We start from the raw sequence: 23,005 nt of genomic DNA, 5'->3' as shown, positions 1-23,005 counted from the left end.
AGGGGGTACAGTAAATAGATACACACATTTACTTATAAACACATAAAATACCACAGGATATATGACACTGATAATACTGACTATATATAGGAGGGGGATCTGATCGCCATGGGGTATGTGCAGACAGAAAACTTTTCTCTGTATTTCACTCTTTTGTAGCTTTTAAATTTTTGAAACCCTAGCCCCTAGATGGGGTAGGAAAATCATCTCTTCATACAACTATAAACCTGAGAAATAAAATGAACCATTAATGAGGATGACAGCATATCTGACAATTCATTTCCTGGGCCAGCCTCAACATCAAAATTACCACCACCTAAAACAAACTATGTTCCCTTCCATGATCTCATTCCATCAAGTGACCAGAGTTAATTTATTCCTTCTAGTCAAACTTCCTGACTTGCTAATTATGTATCCATGTGCTATGCATTTCCACACTCAACCCTATTTATAAACTCTTAAAACTTATTGTCTTAAGGGATCTACTGCAAGTCTTAGAAAGGCCCTCTGAACCATAACATTTTCCACCTTCCAGCCTGGTCAAGGATCATTTCAATCCTAACTTTTCTGAACCAAAAACTGAGTTCTTCCTCTTAATTACTCAAGGTTCACCACAGGTCCAAGCAAATCAGTAATACGAGTCTCTTTGGTTAGATGACTCTACTGCAGACTATCCCCCTACTCAGAGAAGAGTAGATTATGTTAATTTCCTCTAATCTGGCAGAAAAACACTCCTTCCAAACCTTGCAAAATAACTCTTCCAGGGCGATAAATAAAATGTATGGAGGCAACATCCTCCCAAACCTAAATTGTAAACAACATTGCCTTAAACATGACTTCAGTCATGCTGGAATGATATCACAGGAGCTAAAACACTGCTCAAAACAGCAGCAAGTGCTACCTCCATTCTTGCTGTCCTATGACAAGCAGGGTATTTTTGGACCTAGCCTATGAAGCAGCACTCTGTTGATTATGAGCTCCATCCTCTGAATTCCTTTCACATTCAACCTTGGTTTTCACTTTTCTGGCACAGCGCTCCAAAACCTCAATGCAATACATAATGAAATGCTGGGTTACTTTAGCGCAAAAAGGTCAAGCCTCCAAAAGCTTTCTAATTAGGAAATCTCTTCAGTGAAAGCATATAGAAATGTGCTGACTCCTTTTCCCTTCTCTCTTTTTCCAACAGCTATTTGCTTTCTCCGGAGCAAATCTTCAGTCAAACACAAAAGCCAACCACCTAGCAAAGCTCAAATACAGACAGGTGTTTTGCAAGCACAGTTAAATCTCAGGAGTAACTGATCAACATGAGATAACATCTATTAACAAGGTGCTTATTGGTGTGCTGGGACAGTTAACTGCGTAAAAATCTCTCAGTTAAGACTAGCATTGAGAAAAATGAGGAATACAACTAAAAGAAAAAGTAAGCCCACTTTCCACCAACAGAAAACTCGCAAAAGAAAGAATCACGTTAAGTCAACTAGTCCTGCCACACAAAAACACTTTATTCCAGGGTTATTTTCAGTGATACTTAATTCCATGGTGCAGACTAAGGACCGTAAACAAACCTTTTTGAGTATTTTTCTATTTTAATTCTACTAAAGTCGATGGTTAGGCTTATTAAGAAAAAGTCTGAGAGAGTATGACAAAACCATTTTTTTTAACAAAACAGGTACTCATCTGAAAATATACTTGTAAATTACAGTTATTTAGAATTAAGAGTTTCATTGATGCACTCTAGAATAATGTTCCAACTGAAAGGAAAGCAAGGATCTTATCACAATAGGTATGCCCTGTTCCATTAGCTCTGTTCCCCAAACATCAAGTTTCTCTGCTTTAAACTTCTTTAATACTCACAAGACCCTAAAGTTGGTTCCTGCATGAGACAGACATGACAGAAAATCCCAAGAGAATGCTAATTTCAGACTGTAAGAATTTCTAATATTTAACCGAGAAAAGAAGGCTAAAGAAAAGGAAGTGATTATTTAGCAATGTTACCTGGGCTTTGCCCAAGTCATATCTGAATCGATTTACTGCATGCCACAGGGGGTAAACAAGTCAAGCACAGGTGAAAAATCAAGGTCACTAAACTGAATTCTGTATAGCACTTTTAAGTAGTATCTGTTTCACTATGGGCTTTGACTTCAGCTGGGTGCCAGTGCAATTTCTTGATGCCTTTTCTGCCACCTACCCTCTCTGTCTCTGTATTCTGCATTAAAAGATTGTGAGGAAAATGTTATGTTTTCTAGAGGTACCCAAGATTATAAAATGAGAGGTGTTTTGTTTTTTTTTTTTAAAGACACTTAGGATGTCAAGCCAGAATGACATATGTCATATCCTAGAAAAGCTCTTCAACAAGTAACACTCCCAGATCATTTCTACTTTGCAGGCTCTCAGAATGCATTAAATGTTTCATAAGTTAAATGAATGTTTTCTAAGGGAGAGCAAGGAGTTTTACTAAAGGAGATTACAGTGCTTCCCAAACTGGTATTATATTTAAGAACGTTTGAGGCTGGCCTTCCAAATATACTTTAAGTACTATAAAGCTATAATAATTAAAGCTGTACAGTATCGAAGCAAGTAAAAACAGCACAATCAATGTATTAAAAGAGTTCAGAAATGTACCCAAGTATCTGGAGATTTTGTAGACAAAGTAGCTTTTTAAATCAAGAGGGAAAAGATGGATTATTTAATAATATTGTGTTGGGATACAGACAACAAACTAGACATCTGAGGAAAAAGATAGATTCATTCACTCAATAAACGGAGGGCCTATTACCGGCAAGCACTGTGCTAGATACTGAAAATAACAACAAGGGAAAAACTGCACAATCCATTGCCCTCAAGGAGCTTCCAGACAAGGGGAAGAAAAAAGCCATTAATAACCACAAAAATGAATGTAAACCAACAACTCCAATAAATTCCACAACTGATCCCCTTCTCACCTGGTTTAAACCAAAATGCATTCCACATGAAACAAAGATCTAATTTTAAAAACAAAACCATAAAAATACTTGAAGAAAACATGGGTAAATATTTTTATAAGATGAGGATGAGGAAGAAAACTGAGAAACCTTAAAGTAAAAAACAAAAAAAGCTGACTACATGAAAATGTTTACATTTTATAGTAAAAAAAAAAATACACACACACATACACTGTCGAGACAAACACAGAAACATATCTATAATATTTTAATAGGTAACTAATTTCCCTAATATTCAAAAAGCTATGCACATTAATGAGAAAAAACCAAAAAGCCCAAAAGAAAAATAGACAGGACACAGATAATGCCAAGAAAAAATACGAATAGCCAATAGACCAATTAAATGATAGTCAAATTCACTAATAAATAACTACAAACCGAGATGACATTTTCTCACCTGTCAGACTGACTCCCTAAAAAGGTGGTTGGTTGCCAACACTTAAAGAGAGCAAAGGAGCACTGTCATACACTCTCAGCCGAGTGAATTAGCTCGGCCTTTCTTGGAGGGCAACTGAGCAACATTTATAACATGTTAAGCACTCATACTTTGACTCAGGCATTCCAGCTCTAGTGAATTGTTCTATTAAATTACTGAGAAAATGAAGAATTTAGTTTATAACATTGTATATATCATAATGGAAAAGAACACATAACTTTTGGGAGGTTTACTCTAGGTTGGACCTAATAAAACACTTGTATTTTTTTTTTTTTTTTAGAGCTCTAGAGCACAGGCTCAATAGTTGTGGCGCATGGGCTTAGTTGTTCTGTGGCATGTGGGATCTTCCTGGACCAGGGATCGAACCCATGTCCCCTGTATTGGCAGGCGGATGCTTAACCACTGCACCACCAAAGAAGCCTTTTTTTTTTTTTAATCTCTTTATTTATTTGGCTGCAGAAGATCTTCGTTGCGGCACTCAGGATCTTTAGTTGCGGCATGTGGGATCTAGTTCCTTGACCAGGGGTTGAACCCGGGCCCCCTGCATTGGGAGCGCAGAGTCTTAACCACTGGACCACCAGGGAAGTCCCCCAAACACTTGTATTTTTAAAAATTAAATTAAATCTGAGATTTATAAGTCTTTTGAATAATAAACAGTGCAATAGAAAACTAGTACAAGCATACAAATATAAATGTGCAGAAACTGTTAAGTGACATATAATTTGAAATAAAAAAATAAAAGCCGGAAACAACCCTAAACCTATCAATAGGGCACTACTTAATAAAATTATAGTATATCCATAAAATGGAATACTCTGCAGCATTACAAAGATTGAGACTAGAGCAAAATGTATTGATGTGATAGAATGTGGAAATATATTATTAAAATAAAAAATGAGTAGCAAAACCACTATATATAAATAAACAACAAAGACCTGTATAGCACAGGGAACTATATTCAATACCTTGTAATAACCTATAATGGAAAAGAAGATATACATATATACTACTGAATCACTTTGTTATACACCTGAAACTAACACAACATTAAATCAATTATACTCCAATTTAAAAAACAAAAAACCAAATAGTGAAGAAAACATTGGCAGTACATTCTTTGACACTGATCTTAGTAATATTTTTGAATATGCCTCTTCAGGCAAGGAAGCAAAAATAAATAAATAAATGAGACTACATCAAACTAAAAAGCTTTTGCATAGTGAAGGAAACTATCAACAAAATGAAAAAGTCACCTACTGAATTGGGAGAATATATTTGCAAATGATATACCCAATTAATATTTGGTTAATATGCAAAATATACAAAGAATTCAAACAACTCAACATAAAGAAAACAAACAACCCAATTAAAAAATGGGCAGAGGGGCTTCCCTGGTGGCGCAGTGGTTGAGAGTCCGCCTGCCGATGCAGGGGACACGGGTTCGTGCCCCGGTCCGGGAAGATCCCACATGCCGCGGAGCAGCTAGGCCCGTGAGCCACGGCCGCTAAGCCTGCGTGTCCAGAGCCTGTGCTCTGCAACGGGAGAGGCCACAACAGTGAGAGGGCCGCGTACCGCAAAAAAAAAAAAAAAAAAAAAAATGGGCAGAGGATCTGAATAGACATTTTTCAAAAGAAGACATACAGATGGCCAACAGTCAGATGAAAAGATGCTCAACATCACTTATCATCAGGGAAAGGAAAATCAAAACCACAGTGAGATATCACTTCACACCTGTCAGAATGGCAGGTCAAAAAGACACAAATAACAAGTGTTGGCGAGGATGTGGGGAAAAGGGAACCTTCGTGCACTGTCGATGGGAATGTAAACTTGTGCAGCCACTATGGAAAATAGTATGGAGATGCCTCAAAAAATTAAAAAGAGAGCTACCATATGATCCAGCAATTCCATTCCTGGGTATTTATCCAAAGAAAACGAAGCCACTAATTAGAAAAGGTATAGGCACCCTTGTGTTCACTGCAGCATTATTTACAATAGCCAAGATACGGAAGCAATCTAAGTGCCCATCAACAGATGAATGGATAAAGACGTGGCGCATATATATATATATATATATACACACACACACATACAAACAATGGAATATTATTACTCAGCCATAGAAAAGAATGAAATCCTGCCACATACAAACAATGGAATATTATTACTCAGCCATAGAAAAGAATGAAATCCTGCCATTTATGACAACATGGATGGACCTAGAGGGCATTATGCCAAGTGAAATAAGTCAGACAGACAAAGACAAATACTGTATGATTTCACTTACATGTGGAATCTTAAAAAATAAAACAAATGAATAAACATAACAAAATAGAAACAGAGTCATAGATACAGAGAAAAAACAGGTGGTTGCCAGAGAGGAGGGTGGGTAGGGCAAGAAAAGAAATAGGTGAGAGAGATTAAGAGGTACAAACTTCCTGTTGCAAAATAAATGAGCCGCGAGTATGAAATGCACAGTGAGGGGAATACTGTCAATAATTATGTAATATCTTTGTATGGTGACAGATCGTAACTAGACTTATCATGGTGATCATTTTGAAATGTACAGAAATAATGAGCCCCTATGCTGTGTAACGAGAACTAACACAGTATTGTAGGTCAATTGTACTTCAAAAACAAACAAACAAACTCACAGAAAAAGAGATCAGATTTGTGGTTACCAGAGACAGGGGGAGGGGGAGGAGGAACTGGATGAAGGGAGTCAAAGCTACAAATTTCCAGTTATAAGACAATTAAGTACTACGGATGTAATGGTACAACATGATAAATATAATTAACACTGCTATTATGTTATATGTGAAAGTTAACAGAGTATATCCTAAGAGAAAGGATTTCACAAGGAAAAGGAACTTTCACTTTTGATGTTACTTATTTTGTAGAGTTTGATTATTTTATAAGACACATGTATCAGATAGATACATAGATAGATGTTTTTAAAGAGACTTTGCGGCTATAAAATGTCCAGGAAAAGGGAGATCTATCCCAAAGTGAGAGAAAGGTACAAAATGAGTACAGAGGAAAATATTTCAATAGAACATATAATTTCAGAGTTAGAATAACTTTACAAATAAGGAAACTAGAGCATCAAAATTTAAAACCTTTGTGCTGCAAATAAAACCATCACAAAAGTGAAAAGACAACCTACAAAATAGGAGAAAATATTTGTATGTCATATATCTGATAAAGGACTTATATCCAGAATATATAAAGAATTCTTACAACTCAACAATAAAAAGACAACCTAACTAAAAAAAATGGGCAAAGAATCTAAATAGACACTTCTCCAAAGATCTACAAATGGTCCCTTAGCATAGAAAAGATACTCAACACCATGAGTCATAAGAGAAATGCAAATCAAAACCACAATGAACTACCACTTCACATTCACTTGGATGGCTAAATCAAAAAGAAAGAAAATAAGTTTGGGTAAGCATGTGGAAAAACTGGAACCCTCATACATTACTGGTGGGAATGGAAAATGGTGCAGCCATTTTGGAAAACAGTTTGGCAGTTCCTCAAAAAGTTAAATATGGAATGTTTATGATGCAGAAATTCCACTCCTAGGTATATGCCCAAGAAAAATTGAAACATACGTCCACACAAAACTGTGTACACGAGGGGAATTCCCTGGCAGTCCAGTGGTTAAGACTCCACGCTTCCAACGCACAGGGCACGGGTTCCGTCCCTGGGTCAGGGAACTGAGATCCTACGTGCCGCTCAGTGCAGCCAAATAAATTAATAAAATAACGTAATTTAAAAAAAAAATTGTACACAAATGTTCACAACAGCATTGTTCATAGTAGCCAAAAGTGGGACTAATGCAAATGTCCACTATTTCATGAATGAATATACAAAATGCAATATATCCATACAATGGAATATTATTCAGCCATAAAAAGGAAGGAAATTCTGACATATGCCACAACATAGATGAACCTTGAAGACATTATGCTAAGTGAAAGAAGCCAGACACGAAAGGCAATATGTTGTATGATTCCATTTATATGAAATGTCCAGAACGGGCAAATCTATAGAGACTGATTAGTGATTGATTAGGGCTGCAGGAGGGAGGTTGAGGAAATGGACAGTGACTGCTAATGGGTCACTTCTTTTAAGAGGAATAAAAACATTCTAAAGTGGATTGTGGGGGACTTCCTTGGTGGCGCAGTGGTTAAGAATCCGCCTGCCAATGCAGGGGACACGGGTTCGAGCCCTGGTCTGGGAAGATCCCACATGCCACAGAGCAACTAAGCCCATGCGCCACAACTACTGAGCCTGCGCTCTAGAGCCTGCGAGCCACAACTACTGAGCCCGTGTGCTACTGAAGCCCGCGTGCCTAGAGCCTGTGCTCCGTGACAATGGAAGCCACCGCAATGAGAATCCCGCACACCACAACGAAGAGTAGGCCCTGCTCACCGCAACTAGAGAAAGCCCACGCACAGCAATGAAGACCCAACGCAGCCAAAAATAAATAAATAAATTTTAAAAATAAATAAATTAAAATAAAATAAAATGGATTGTGGGGACTCCCCTGGTGGTCCAGTGGTTGCGAATCACCTTCCAATGTAGGGGACATGGGTTGGATCCCTGGTCAGGGAACTAAGATCCCACATACTTCAGGGCAACTAAGCCCGAGCACTGCAACTACTGAGCCTGTGTGCTCTAGAGCCCGTGCACTACAACTAGAGAGCCCACGTGCCACAACTACTGAGCCCACGTGCTCTGGAGCCCGAGCGCCACAACAAGAGAGATGCCCGCATACTGCAACTGAGACCCATTGAGCCAAATAAATAAATAAATACATACATATTTTTAAAAATAAAAAATAAAATGGATTGTGGTGGGGAACTCCCTGGCGGTCCAGTGGTTAGGACTCTGCGCTTTCACTGCTGGGGCCCAGGTTCGATCCCTGGTAAGGGAACTAAGATCCCGCAAAACGTGCAGCACAACCAAAAAAGGAAAAAAAAAAAGGATTGTGGTGATGGTTGCACAACTCTGTGAATATACTAAAAACACTGAATTGGGTGAATTGTACGGTATGGGAATTATATCTCAATACAGCTGTTGAAAAAATATATACATTAAAAAGAAACTGGAAGGGACTTCCCTGGTGGCGCAGTGGTTAAGAATCCGCCTGCCAATGCAGGGGACACCAGTTCAAGCCCTTGTCTGGGAAGATCCCACATGCCGCGGACCACCTAAGCCCCTGCGCCACAACTACTGAGCCTGCACTCTAGAGGCCTTGCTCCACAAGAGAAGCCCCCGCACTGAGAAGCCCACACACCGCAACGAAGAGTAGCCCCCGCTCGCCACAACTAGAGAAAGCCCGCGTGCAGCAACAAAGACCCAGTGCAGCCAAAAAATTAATTAATTAATTAATTAATTTTTTTTTTTTAAAGAAAGAAACTGGAAGCCCTATGGGGTTAAGTGACCTGCCCAAAGAAAGCTGCCAGGCTAGTAAAAACTGAGACGTGAAACACGTGCCCTGACTCCCACAGCAATGCTCAGTGCATCACTAGTAAAAACTGAGACGTGAAACACGTGCCCTGACTCCCACAGCAATGCTCAGTGCATCACTTAGACTGCCTCGAGCTGCTCTGATGGGCCAAAAAGGTTCCCCCAAAGACTGGAAAAGCAGAAAACACTGCTACTAGCATAAGGAAAGGAAGAGAAATTTAGGTAACACAACTGAAATGTTGTTTTCAAATTTTAATGTGACTCCAAAATTGATTCTTGGCCTAAAAATCTAAAAACCATTGATAGAAGAGGTTGTGACTTAGTAAAACAGTACCCCTTTTACTAAGAGCTCAATCAGAGCAGGGCACGGGATGCAGCTGCTGGCTGAAAAGGAAGAAGGAAAATGAGATGAGGCTGAAATCACCGGCCACTCTTCTGCATGTGTCAGAGGCCAATGGCTAACAATGCTTCAAACAAGTTTTATTCTCGAGGACTGTGAAATCCTGTACCGAGATCCGAAAGTATCATCTCAAAACTGAATTACCTCCCAGAATTACTATACACATATAAGATATTTAGGAATAAAAAATGAACATGGTATCTCTGCAGCTGACTTGGACACAAAGATCACTGCTGGAAGACAACTGCCCCATTTGACTAGAATAACAATATCACTGTTGATGTAGAAATGGAAAGTAAGCCAAGAACATACAATCACTAAAAACATTATTTTGAGGGTTTAAAAAAATGAGCTACCAAAAAACCTCATCTATTGTCAGAACACTGCTTATGCAACACTAGAACATTTTGACAGAAGGAAAGGACAACAGCAGGCAGGAAGCAGAAAGAAAGAAGTGAGAAATCCTGCAGGTGCCCGGCTAATCCTAATAAGAAACACACAGCTCTTCTCCTGCCTTCCACAATAACAACAATCCTGTTCCTTGTGGTATACGAACCAAGATTTCTTTTGCCAGGAACAGAAAACAACTTACTACGTGAAAATGTCAACTTGTTCCAGGGAACACTACACTGGCGGTGAACAGACATAAACCTTTCAAACTACAAAGTTCTGGCTGTTTCCTCAACCAAATTTTTTTTTTTTTTTTTTTTTTTTTGTGGTATGCGGGCCTCTCACTGCCGTGGCCTCTCCCGTTGCGGAGCACAGGCTCCGGACGCGCAGGCTCAGCAGCCATGGCCCACGGGCCCAGCCGCTCCGCGGCATATGGGATCCTCCCAGACCGGGGCACGAACCCGTATCCCCTGCATCGGCAGGCGGACTCCCAACCACTGCGCCACCAGGGAGGCCCTCCTCAACCAAATTTTTAACATCACTGGCCTATTGTCAAATTCAGTCCAGTTCATGCAAACTCTAACACAAGTGGACAAAAATACTACGCTGAAGTATACACTATAAATAAAAAACTCTATAAAATATCTTGTCCTCAAATTTCTAACAATTTGGCTTACTTATAATTAGAAAATTAATGTAGAAGTTCTCTTAACCCACCACCTCTCAAGCAACCTGCTGAAATGACTGATGCTTCCCCTTTCCTCTGTAAAACAACTGGGGCCCCAGCATGCAAGCTGGCCCCAATGAATAGCCACTCCCTCAACTCCTGGATATTTCTGCTCCCATCCATTAAGTTGCATGCTTACCAAGAATTAACTGGTTATCCCCAAACCTATTTATACCAGTTGTTCTTGTTATTACAGTAATGCAGTTTAATTATCTATGTAAACGGATGAGAAATCTGGGAGAAAAGAAAGACATGTTTCTTTGAAAACTAAGTTGAATGCTTAAAATGACTTGGTAAAGTCAAATTAGATGTGGATGAGACAAGTGTAAAAGACTGGGGGAGAGAATCAAGAACTCAAGAGAGATTCTGTACTCATATTGCTTCACAAATGCTTTTAAATTCCTACTCTGCTTTAAAAAAGCAAAACTGGAATCATAGATGATGAACTATGGGTATGTTTAACACAAACATGATGAAGAACTTCAATCAGGACATCAATATACAGAGAAAGGTCTACATCTAAGATTAGCGAATGTGTTTTTTAGACAAAGTGCAAAGAAAAAGAAAAGGAGGGGAAATCTATAGAGTAAAACAAACAATTTTTTAATACAAAACTTAAGGGACATCAATCAATTATAATGTATGGACTTTATTTAGACCCTGATTCAAACAAACAAGTGGTTAAAAAAAGAAAAAAAATATATATGTATATAACACTAATTTGATACTTAATGACATTAGAGAATTATTGTTGTTTTAGGTAGGATAATGGTACTGTGGTTATGTTTTTTGAGAAATAATCCTGGCCTATACAGAGATACATGCCAAAATATTCATAGATGAAATAAGATTCTGGGAATTGCTTCAAAATAAACTAGGGAGAAAAGAGAAGCTGGAAGTGATATGGGTGAAAGATTGGCCATGAGGTAATAACTGCTTACGCTGAGTGATAGGTCGATGGGGGTTCAATATGTCATTCTTTTTAATTTTGCTTATGTTTGAAATTTTCCATAATAAACACTTTTTGAAAAAGATTAGTGGATTAATGCATATTCACATTTTAAATTAAAATAAAATATTAAAAGTATATATGCATCATTATTTCTGATTTCCCTGCTTCATTCATTTCTTTCCCCTAATTAACTAAGCAAATCATAACCCAAACTGACTGTATAAAAGGCCTTCTATTGGAGACAAAAGAAAAGAGCATATTGTCAGACGCCTAAAATACAGCAGTGGTAACCCCAAACATTCTAAGAACAATATTCCACATGACCCAATTACCCTTAAAACCTCTTAAATAACACATAAAGTACAGTGTGTAAAGTAAATACAAACATAATAGGACTGGTGTATCACCACATTTATTCACATAATTATCTCCTTTACAATTTCCTCACCATCTTTTTGCCATTAAAAAAAGAGAGGAGTAATTTACAAACTTCATCAATCTCTGAAATTCTCACTCAGGTTTACCGAAGGATAGTTATTTAAAAATCAAAGATTCAAGTAATCAGAGTCTTTCTCATTAACCTTTCTTCTCTCCTTCAGCAATTTCTCCAATTTAAGTTTATGTCTCTTTGTGAAAGACCAGGAGAGAATGATGATTCATAAAAAACAACTGAAAAGGTTAGAGTCACACTTAACTCTTTTCATTCCTCGTCCAGGTCTGGTTCAGGGAAGGAAGGATTAGGCAGCTGCTCCAGCCCTCTTTAATGGGTCCCATACCTACTGCCCTAGGTTTAGAGGTGCAGCAGGGACTTAAACGCCCTATACTCCCAAACCAAGGAGGGCAGAAACGGAGACAAAATAAAAAAAGAAGACTTCATTCACTTCTGGGAGGCTAAACCCTGGCACAACCTTTCTGGAAAGCAATGTGCCAATATATGAATCAGGTATCTTAAAAACATGTATACCCTCTGACCCAATAATTTCACATCCAACAGTCTATCCTGAGAAAAAATCAGAAATGCTTCAAAGATTCATGCACAAAAATGGTCATCACAGCAAATTTCTAACAGTGAAAAACTGGGAAGAACCTTAAGTTATGAAAAAGGTTAAAAAAATAATGGCAGTCATACAACAGCAAAGTACACATCCATTAAAATTGCTGTTTACAAATAGTTTCAAATGATGAGAAAATGCTTATAATGATAAGAGGGGAAGAAATAAAATAGTATATCAATATGATCTCAATTATGTATTTTACAATATTAATAACTGTTGCCTCTGGGGGGCAGGATTATGGGTGATTTTTTTCCTTCTGCTTCTTTATAATTTTCTGAGTGTTCCCAATTATAATCAGAAAAAAATAGGGCAAGGTGGTAGAAGTGAGCCAGTAATAATAAGCAACTGGGTTGAAGAGAATTTATGCTCAAGACTTCTTGTATTCCTCCTCTATCAGGTCCTGGCTGCGAGCATTCAATTGCTCCTTTAACTTAACCCTTTGCCCACCCTGACAAGAATAACACTTATCCTCTTGTCTTCTAGTATCAGTAGCCATTACTTTTTGCCTACAGATGACAGAAAAAATACTATTTGAATGAATCCATTTAAGGTAAGGACCAATAAAAGTTACCCACTGAAATTAAGGACCAGTGACAGAAAAACAGTAGTTGTTTTAATCAGATCACTTAGTATAAAGAAAAGAACAAGTGGTAACTCCAACAAAGAGTGTGAAGTTATTTCAGTAAGTGCCAGCAGCTCAAGACAGCTTAGTGGGTCTGCAAAGAAGAGGCTCCTAGACAGAAGAGGGAAAACAAGGCACTGGCTGACTATACTGACTGTACCCATGGGACCTTCTCAAGGAAGTAACCCACTGGGAGCCTGTATGTGTAAGAACCTTCTCCTTAAAATAAGGGACTTGAATTTAAATTGCAGGATTTACTTTAAATTATACTGAACTTCTTAATAATGAAAGTTTGAGATATGCCAAAAGTAACTTGCCCAGAAAGGCTGTGAAATCTCCTTACCAAGAGATTTGTGAAAAAAAGGTAGAACATTATTTTTCTTTAACATCTTAACTGGAGGTAGAAAATTTCAATAATAAAATTCTAAGATGCATTGAGTATAAAAAGCAAACTCAGCTCCCATTTTTTTAAAATAAATTTATTTATTTTATTTATTTATTTTTGGCTGTGTTGGGTCTTCGTTGCTGGGCGCGGGCTTTCTCTAGTTGCGGCGAACGGGGGCTACTCTCCATTACGGTGCACGGGCTTCTCATTGCGGTGGCTTCTCTTGTTGCGGAGCACGGGCTCTAGGCACGCGGGCTTCAGTAGTTGTGGCACGTGGGCTCAGTAGTTGTGGCACACAGGCTTAGTTGCTCCGCGGCATGTGGGATCTTCCCGGACCAGGGCTCAAACCCGTGTCCCCTGCATTGACAGGCGGATTCTTAACCACTGCGCCACCAAGGAAGCACCCTTTTTTTTTTAAATCCTTACATTCATTCACTAAATGAGTATTTACAGGCATTGTAGTAGGCACTGGGAATACAGCAGCAAACAATAGCTTAAAATTCCTGCCCACATGGAGCTGACATTAAATTATCACCCTGTGCCTCCTAACAAGCTTTAAAAGTTAGGTATTTTCTTCTTTTTTTTTTTTTTTTTTGCAGTACGCGGGCCTCTCACTGTTGTGGCCTCTCCCATTGCGGAGCACAGGCTCCGGACGCGCAGGCTCAGCGGCCATGGCTCACGGGCCCAGCCGCTCCGCGGCATGTGGGATCTTCCCGGACCGGGGCACGAACCCGCGTCCCCTGCATCGGCAGGCGGACTCTCAACCACTGCACCAACAGGGAAGCCCCTTCTTTTTCTTTTTAAGTAAAATGATTTTTAGAAATTTCAAGCATGTCAAAACACTGCCAGAAAACAAAAAGCACCTAGCATTTGGACTGATCCAGAGATGCCCTTAATAAATACTGGGGAAACAAGACTAAAAAGCTGTGTGTCTGAGGCACTGGGGTGGCAGGCAGACAATTTCTCTATATATGAGTTTGCACTTTTTGAATTTTGTGCCATATATCATTCATTCCTAGTTTTTGATAAACAATTTTTCAAAAGCTTATTGGCTGGCTGGCTGGAATGAATGAATGAAAAATTTCTTCTTCAATCTCAAGAAATGTGGTTAGTTAACCTAAAATTTCACATTCAATTCTTCTGGAGGGAGCAAAGAGAAGTAAAGCCTACTGCTGGTAAGCATGGGCTGGAGCTGAAACTAGGCAGAAATTTGAGGATTTCTCAGAAATTCCTAATCAATACCTAAATATAGTTTAAGATAACTGGCCAAAAGTACCCAGTTTTGGTACTGGGTGAGGGAGCCCAGCCTACACAGAGGAGCTTAAACAGGCAATGGGTTTGCATCTCCTTCCTTTTCAGTTTCTGGGAAATGAGACTGAGTATTTACAATCTGATTCCTAACTCTCTGACAAGCTAAATTCTGAGAAGAAATACTTATCAGTGTGGCCAGAGACACCTGGTCTACAGTGGATCACACACCTCCTGAACAGAAATATGTTCTAACATAACTTCACCACGGCTCATCCAACAGTTTTGTCCTTAGCTGATGGAATTTTACTCTGAACAGACCCAGAAGAAAACCCTCTCAAGCTAATTCATCCAAGACTGTTGAGGGCTTCTCAAAGACATCACCAAGGCCATTATACACATTCCCATGGACAAAAGTCCATGAGAATGTATATAATTTTCATCCTCTGGATGTTATCAGTCATCCACAAGACAGCATGACTATACTATTATGCCAGAAGGGACCAAGCTACTATTATAAAGGAGGTAGGGATTCACCTGATGGGTGAGGTCATTCACCTGGGGAACAGGCCAAGCTCTTAGATCAGAAACTAGAACCACATAAGAGGAGCCCTAGATAAATGGTTCTCTTGGTCCTCACCTGCATCATCAAGGTATGTATCTTGGTGACCAGTTCTCTTAATGAGTTATAAGATGGCACCATCCCCTGGAAACTGGTATTGTTCTGGTAAATAAGGAGTCCGTCTAAGAAATGTACCTTCAAAGACAGACCAGACCAACCCAACAGAGCAAAAGTATAATTACTCATGTTCCCTGAGTGTGAGCTAGATATAGTGGCAAAAGCAAACTATATAAGGCAGACTGTGTTTATGATCATTGCTTTTTCTGTGTTTCTTTCTCTTTTTACTTCCTTAGCATTTTGAAAGGCTTTTTTTGACACCTCGGTCATGTCAAGGGAGCACCAAGGGGCATTTGAGTAGGAGACCGAAAGGCAGTGTACCCATGGAGGACTGTAGGTAAGTGACAGGGGTGATAGAGTGACACAATGCCAAAGGACAGGTTAAATACAGTGTTGGTATATCCCCTACTTGGAAAATTTTCCTCTCATCATGACTTCTCATCTTTGGAGTTTTTTTAAGAGAGAGGATAAATAATCTTAGACTTTAATTAGTAGGTGTATCTTGTTTCTCTAATGAAAGAGTAAGTATTCAGAGGCCAAGGGTAATGCTTTCTATGATTGGAGGAGTCAGGGTGGAGTTAACTAGGAGTAGGATACCTGGATTCTATTTCTACCTCTCCCACTAATTAGCTATAGGATTTTGGGCAAATGGGGGGTGGGAGAGATACAGCAGAGAGCTGTGAGTCTAACAGATAATTGGTCTAAACTACTTTTATGGCTCCTAAAAGCCTGAGATTCTAAATTCCGTTAAGTCCATCTTTCTAGACTCTAGAAGAGAAAAAGTTGGAACAGAACATCTCTGAGATCTTTTTTTTAAATAAATTTATTTATTTATCCATTCATTCAATCATTCTGTGTTGGGTCTTTGTTGCTGTCCACTGGCTTTCTCTAGTTGCGGCAAGTGGGGGCTTCTCTCTGTTGTGGAGCACAGGCTCTAGGCACACGGGCTTCAGTAGTTGTGGCATGTGGTCTCAGTAATTGTGGCACGTGGACTCTAGAGCGCAGGCTCAGTAGTCGTGGCGCACGGGCTTAGTTGCTCCGCGGCATGTGGGATCTTCCTGAACCAGGGATTGAACCTGTGTCCCCTGCATTGGCAGGCAGATTCTTAACCACTGCGCCACCAGGGAAGTCCCCCAACGTGAGTTTTTAAAAACATAAATCAGATAATGTCAGTGCTCTGCTTTGATATCTTCTGAGGTCAGTCCCCTGTTTCATACCCAATTCCATAAAATGGCCTATAAGACCCATATGATCTGGCCCCTGTCTAACTTTCTGATCTCATTCCTTACCATCCTTTCTCTGGTTCACTAAGCTCTAGGCACCCTGACCTTGGGTTTAATCTTTGGACAAACCAACTTCATTTCTACCCCAAGGCTGCTGCACGTGTCATTCCTTCTGCACTGAATATTCCATCTTCTGAATCTTCCCAAGCTGGCTCTTTCTCATCATTCAGTTGTCAGCTCAAATATCACCACCCTGGAAAGGCCTTCCAGCACCCTGCCCCAGACACTCTCTAACCCATTTATTTTCTTCATAGTATTTGTCACTATTTAAAATTATTTGTTTACATGTTTCTTGCCTGTCTCCTCCCATTGGAAAATAAGTTCCAAGAAGGCAAGAGCTTTTTTTCTCTTTTGTTTTTGGGGTACTCTAGAGCCAGAGTAGAACCTGACACAAAATCTGCATTCAGTAAATATACACTGAATGAATGAATGGACAAGGGAAAGGTTCCATCTCTGTGCAGAGAAGTTTTAGGTGTTTTTTAGACTTACAAAGGCTCTGGTAAGAAGAGCACATTTCTTTTTCCTTCCAAAGCATCCATTTTGTTCTCTTTTATGCCAGGAACTAGAAAACATTAGCCAGATTGATGCTTGGAAAATGAAAACAGCACTTCTGGCACAGAAATAACTAGTCTGGGCACCTCTGGCTTGAGCCAGATCTATGACTTTCTAGGGAGCTGGCACCAAAGTCAGAATGTTAAAATAAACAGTTTTGATGCTGAAAGTGGAATACTGGTATTTTGACTCTGGAAAAACTAGTCCAAATCAGTCTTAGCTCTTCACAAAGTTTCAACAAACCTATCTCAAAATGAAGTTAGTTGTCTTTCAACAGTCATTTCTAGATTATCTAGGGATGGAACTATCCTCCTCAAATGTAACTAATATAAATCTTGCTTTCAATTTCTTTTTGACATAATTGTCTTTTCTATTTACTAATGAATCTTGTTTTCAGCCTTCTAATGAGCACAAGCATTATCCTTAGAAGTGAAAATAATACTATTGGCCCACTTTGAGTTGTTCTCCTCGTGGAAATGAGTTTGCACTAAACCACACAGCACACAGATGTGTCATGGCTCGTCAGTATTTGGAAAGGGGTCAGGGAGCACAATGTTTTTTCTGTGTAATATCTAAAGTTAAGAATCCTGACCTTGGCCCTCTAAGTAGCACACCCTGCACCCAAGTGCAAGTGTCTCCTTAAGCTTGTAAGAATATTTCTTCATATTCTCCATGAAATTTAAGGGAATCTCTGGAGAAAAGACTGCACTCAAACAAACTCTGTTCTGTCACCAGTCTGACAAAGCGTAGCTACACAAACACCCTGAATATTCAAGGCAGCCCAAATAAAAGCCAGTGTTAGTCACAGTTTTCATTAGACAAGTCTCATAACTATTTAAAAAGTTTAATGGAAAACTATATTTTTAAATGTCAACTGCATGAAATTAGCCCATAGTCCACAGGAATTAAATCCACTCTCTCAAAGAGGCACGTGAAATAATAGCAAACTACTTTTTTAACCTGAAAGCAGCACATCATCAGGATGACATCTACCTACACTAAACAAATGGCACTCATGAACTGTTCCAAAGTGGTGAAAAGCAAACAAAGGGGACTATGTCTTACTCATTTTTGTTACTATTGCATCTGATGATGATGATGAAGAAGATGGTTATAGGGAATTCCCTGGTGGTCTAGTGGCTAAGCCTCCGTGCTCACAATGCAGGGGGCCCGGGTTCGATCCCTGGTCAGGGGACTAGATCCCACATGCTGCAACTAAGCGTTTGCACGCCACAACTAAAAATCCCACGTGCCGCAACAAAGATCTTGCACACAGCAACAAAGATTCCGAGTGCTGCAACTAAGACCCAGCACAGCCAGATAAATAAATAAATATTTTTTAAAAAAAGATGGTGATAACATTTACTATATACCTACTATGTGCCAGGTACACTTGTTCTAAGAGTTTCACATATATTATCTTATATAATCTTCATAACACCCAAACTTGTAAAGTAAGTACTATTGTTATCTCATTTCATAGATGAGGAAATCCAAGCACAGACAGGTTAAATTACCCAGCTATGAAGTAGCAGAAGATCCAAACCCAGGCAGTCTCATCCAAAGCTCAAGCTCTTACCACAAACCAATAAACAGGTAGGTGATATATCAATATATTTGTTAAAATACATTTTTAAAGTACTTGACCAATGGCTTTTATAGTCATGTATGCTCTTTTTTTAAATGCATACAAAATATATCTACTCTTCGTTCCCATTCATCCAACCAGTGAAAGTATAACTAGGTACAGGCAACCAAATAAGCAATTGAGAAGAGAAAATCTTTTCTTTTTTTTAATCTCTTTAATATTTTATAGTGTCCTACCAAAAGAATAGGGCCAGAGAATCTCAGACCAAGGCTTCTCCAGAAAAGGGAACTCAAAGAAGGTAGGACAAAGACAACCAGGGTGAGCTGCTGACCAAAGTATGTCACAGATGAATATTCTCTCCTGTTAACTGTTCTGCAGTGACGCTCTAAGCACTGCAGTGCTGCCAATATTAAGTCTGAGCTCATGAATGCCGTGCTGCAAAAGTCACCAACAACCAAATAGGAAAATATTTCCCTTTCTCTACTGATTTTATTCATCCCAGAGTCCTGATCTAGGAGGTTTGAGAGTTAACAGAATTTGGGAAAAGGTCAGCTTTACCACTTATTGTTGGACCGAGCACAGTAGCTTAGTCAATAAATAAAGTTTACTTTAGCCTCTCAGTCCATGGAATAGGTAATGTGTGTAAGAAAAGCTGACCATAAGTATTTCTCTGATGTTCAGAAAACACCTATTACCTACCTTCTTTCAGACAACACAAATATCATCTGAATTACCTAAGTCTGATGGTTATATATGGTTATAGCAAAAACCTAGACCATTCAGTGGCCTACAGGGAGAAAAAGGAGAAAGAAAAAAAATCACATACCTCCAAAAAACAAAACAAAAAAATGATACATTCTGAAAAGAGATGGGGAAAAAAAATAGCTAGCTCTCTTTGGTTCCAAGTGACCTGACTGAAGAAGTAAGATAAACACTGCAGTGCATGGGAGAAAAATCTATCTACCTGAGTAACGGAACAGCATCTTCTGCCACTGCCAATACCCAGGCACCTTCCTTGCCATTATATAACCAAACCATGGCCTCAATAGGCCATCATACTGTATGTCAACAGTTCTTAGACACATCTGAGCTGTCAGCATTTGAGAAGCCTTTCCAAAATGGATTCAGATAAGCATGAAGCAGGCCAAAATATGTTCATCATTTACTCAGAGCACATGACAGCTCCTTGTGAATTACGCTTCACTCATGTCGTCAGAGTAATTTAAGCAGAGAAACACAGGGTGCCTATAACTGTAACTAGGAAATTGCACACCGCTACAGAAACACAAATGAGTGCTGGTGTGGTCCCGTCACACATGCAACTCATTGTCCAAGCCATTTCAGCCTCATTCAAGATTTTGAATATTTCCATACATAGGAACTGCATAACTGCACACCACAAATGACCAAAGAAAAACCAACATAAACAGTGACACCCATTTATAAACAAGCTGATGTTTAAAATGCTGCAGTCCTAAAGGATACCAAGGACTTTGAGAAAAACTTAGACACACACACACACACACACACACACTGGAAAATTAGAAAGCGGGGAGACCAGCCATAATTAGCCACTGGCTTTGCTGACTACTGAAGATAGAAATGTCTCTATTATATATAAAGCCAAGAATCAACTGTTTGCAATTACATTTACAAAAACATTCAACCCTCTCGGTCACAGATTTTTTTAATCAATATTTTGGTGTATCCAAGGGCTGTAAGATACAAAATTCTTTAAATCAGAGATACCATAAACCAGGCAACCAGTTAAGTTCATGGAGTCTGTCCCCCAGAGGTCAGAGCAAAATAATCACAGGAGCTCAACGTGATTACTTAGGTGGGAGGGGGAGGCCGCGGAGAAAGGAAATACCAAAACAAGGAACAAGGCTCCGACAACTAGAGATGTTTGTAAACATAAATTTGGTTTGGCTAACAGTAAACACAACTGGAAACTCTCAGGGGGGCAGAGATGCACCAGAGTCTTGGTTCAGTCCCAGGGGCCTGAGGGGAGCACCAGGAAACCTGGGACTTTGGGATCTCATTCAGCTCAGACCTGCAGACTTGAGGCCCTCTGAAAGACACTGACAGAAAGGCTGAAGGGGGCCCCCCAGAGGAAGTGAAACTGACCAATCAATTTTCCACAGCCACCCCCCAAAGCCACCCTGCTAAGAAGGGCCCCTTACAGTCTGACAGAAAGGAGGGAAAAAGGGACTTCAGGTCATAAGTGAGCAGGAGACAAGGCAGAGGTAAGTCACTGCCTTCTGAAAGCAAGGGACTGCCATAAGAGCAGAAACAAGGTAGGTGACAAGAACCAGAGGCTAGGCTGAGGAGGTGACGGGAATTGACGCGGCTTTGGTAGGAAGCAGCAGCAGCTGTAACAGTTCTTCATTAGTCAGGGTGAGGGAAACACAAATTGCAGCTTTAAATATAATGAATGACTACATCTAAAGTATTCATTCAAGTGAGAGACGGAGCAAAGAAAGAAAACCGGAGTACAAATGGGCTTGTGAGTCCTGGCAAAATCAAACAATCCTCCTCGTGGCTTCGATTCCAATACTCCCAATGAAGAAGACCACAGGAAAGAGCTAACCATATTTCCTCCAAAAATGAATTTTCCATATAAAATGTTAAGTGTACATGGATATGGCTTCCTAATTGACCTTGCCCAATTTCACCACCACAGCTCCACAAATCCCTTGGGAACCAAAGGGCCCCATGAGTGTCTGGGTTCCTCACACACCTCCTCAGTCACCAGGCTTTCCCCTCACCACTGACAGCCCACCCTGGGCTCTATAAGGCCCACAGTTCTGGACCCTCCAACAACTAAATATAACCAGCAATCCAGCTCTCCCAAACTGTTTAACCCCTGAGTACCTAGGGCCACCACAAACCTGGGCCCCCCTTGGGCCTCTGTTCCCTGACCCCCTTCCTGCAGAAAAATAAAGTGCTTTTTTTCCTCCATATTTCCCCATTTTTTTCATCGCCTCCTCCAATAATCCTGTCTGTCCTCAGACTCTCATTCCCACCATCTATCAGTCTTGGACGATCAAATGCTGATTGGTGCCTCTGTCAGAAGGTACCAGGTCCCTCATACCTCCCAGTACGCTGTACCCACCACATACCCCTGGTACGTGCCCCAGCTATCCTCGTTCCCCTCAGAACCCCACATCTGCGGGCTGCCGGTATCACCCTCGTTTTCCCCCATCCTCCTGGTCCACATTTCCTATTCCCCTGCCCTCATTCCCTTAGGATTTCCTAACTGCTGGTTCCAGAGGCTTCTTAGCTTACTGTCTCCTGGCTCCGGGAGAGTTCCAAACCTCTTCTTTCCAATCATCTCTTCTACGACCCTCCACACAGCCCAGGGAGCCCCCTCCCTATCCCCGGCTCCCTAGTTCCCCAGGTCCCCGCGCTGAGGGGACCCCTGCGTCCCCTCTGCCGTGCAGTTACCCTCTCCCGGGTCCCCCGGTGTCCCCCACCTTCTGCTTGCCCTCTCCGCACTCTTGCCCGACAGCCCCCTACCCGTTTCCCCGGTCCCCAACGCTCTCCCGAGCCCCGCTCCCCGCGCCGACCCCTCAGCCTCGGTGTCGCGGGGCTCTCCTGCGCCCTCCGCACTCGGACGGTCCCGGGCCGCGCAGCCCCGCCGCCGGCCGGTCCCACCGCGCCACTACCTTGGCCTTGGTGACGAGGTGCGTGGCCCGCTTGACCACAGCGAAGTTGCCCTTGCCGATGGTGCGGTCGATCTCGTAGTAGCCGATGCGGGCAGGCACCGGCCCGCGGGAGGCCGGGGCTGAGGGACGCGGCGGGCCAGCCGCCGGGGGCACAGCAGCGGGGGCGGCCGGGGGCCCCGAGGCGGGCGGAGGCAGCAGGCGGCCCGCCGGCCCGGCTCCCCCCGCTCCGGCCCCGGCAGCCCCGCCAGCTCCGCTCGCCGCCGCCGCCGCCATCTTGTTGTGCAGTGAAACCTCCGGGGCCGCGGGGAGCCGGCGGGGGGGAGGGGGGGGAGGGGGCAGAGGGGCGGGAAAAGAGGTGGGGGGGAGCCGGGGGACGTCACTCCGGGAGGCGGAGCGCCCGCGCCGCCGGGGCCTGGCGCCATGGCAACCGCTCGTCACGTGCCGACGCGCGTCACTGCCCAGAGCCATGGCAACCGTGACCTCACTGGCGAGCTCGACCTTCCCGCGTGGGCCTGGTTCCTCGGGTGTCGGCTCCCGGGTGCCCCCCTTCGGGGAGGAGACAGT

The 23,005-nt window shown here is 41.3% G+C and overlaps 1 protein-coding gene across 1 annotated transcript in view; it reads right to left on the bottom strand.

The window, feature by feature from the left end:
• Positions 1–22,714, bottom strand: part of SIK3 (SIK family kinase 3) — a gene marked incomplete at its 5' end in the record, with an annotated part of 242,914 nt that extends 220,200 nt beyond the window's left edge. The window contains one exon of the mRNA XM_079708717.1: positions 22,442–22,714. Within this exon, the coding sequence (XP_079564843.1) occupies positions 22,442–22,714 (273 nt within the window). The remainder of the gene's footprint in view (positions 1–22,441) is intronic.
• Between the last annotated feature and the right edge of the window lie 291 nt (positions 22,715–23,005).

Source organism: Hyperoodon ampullatus (assembly GCF_949752795.1).
Source record: "Hyperoodon ampullatus genome assembly, chromosome: 7".
NCBI lineage: Eukaryota > Metazoa > Chordata > Mammalia > Artiodactyla > Ziphiidae > Hyperoodon > Hyperoodon ampullatus.
Note: the sequence above shows the minus strand (reverse complement) of the source record. Positions and strands in the feature narration are given on the sequence as shown.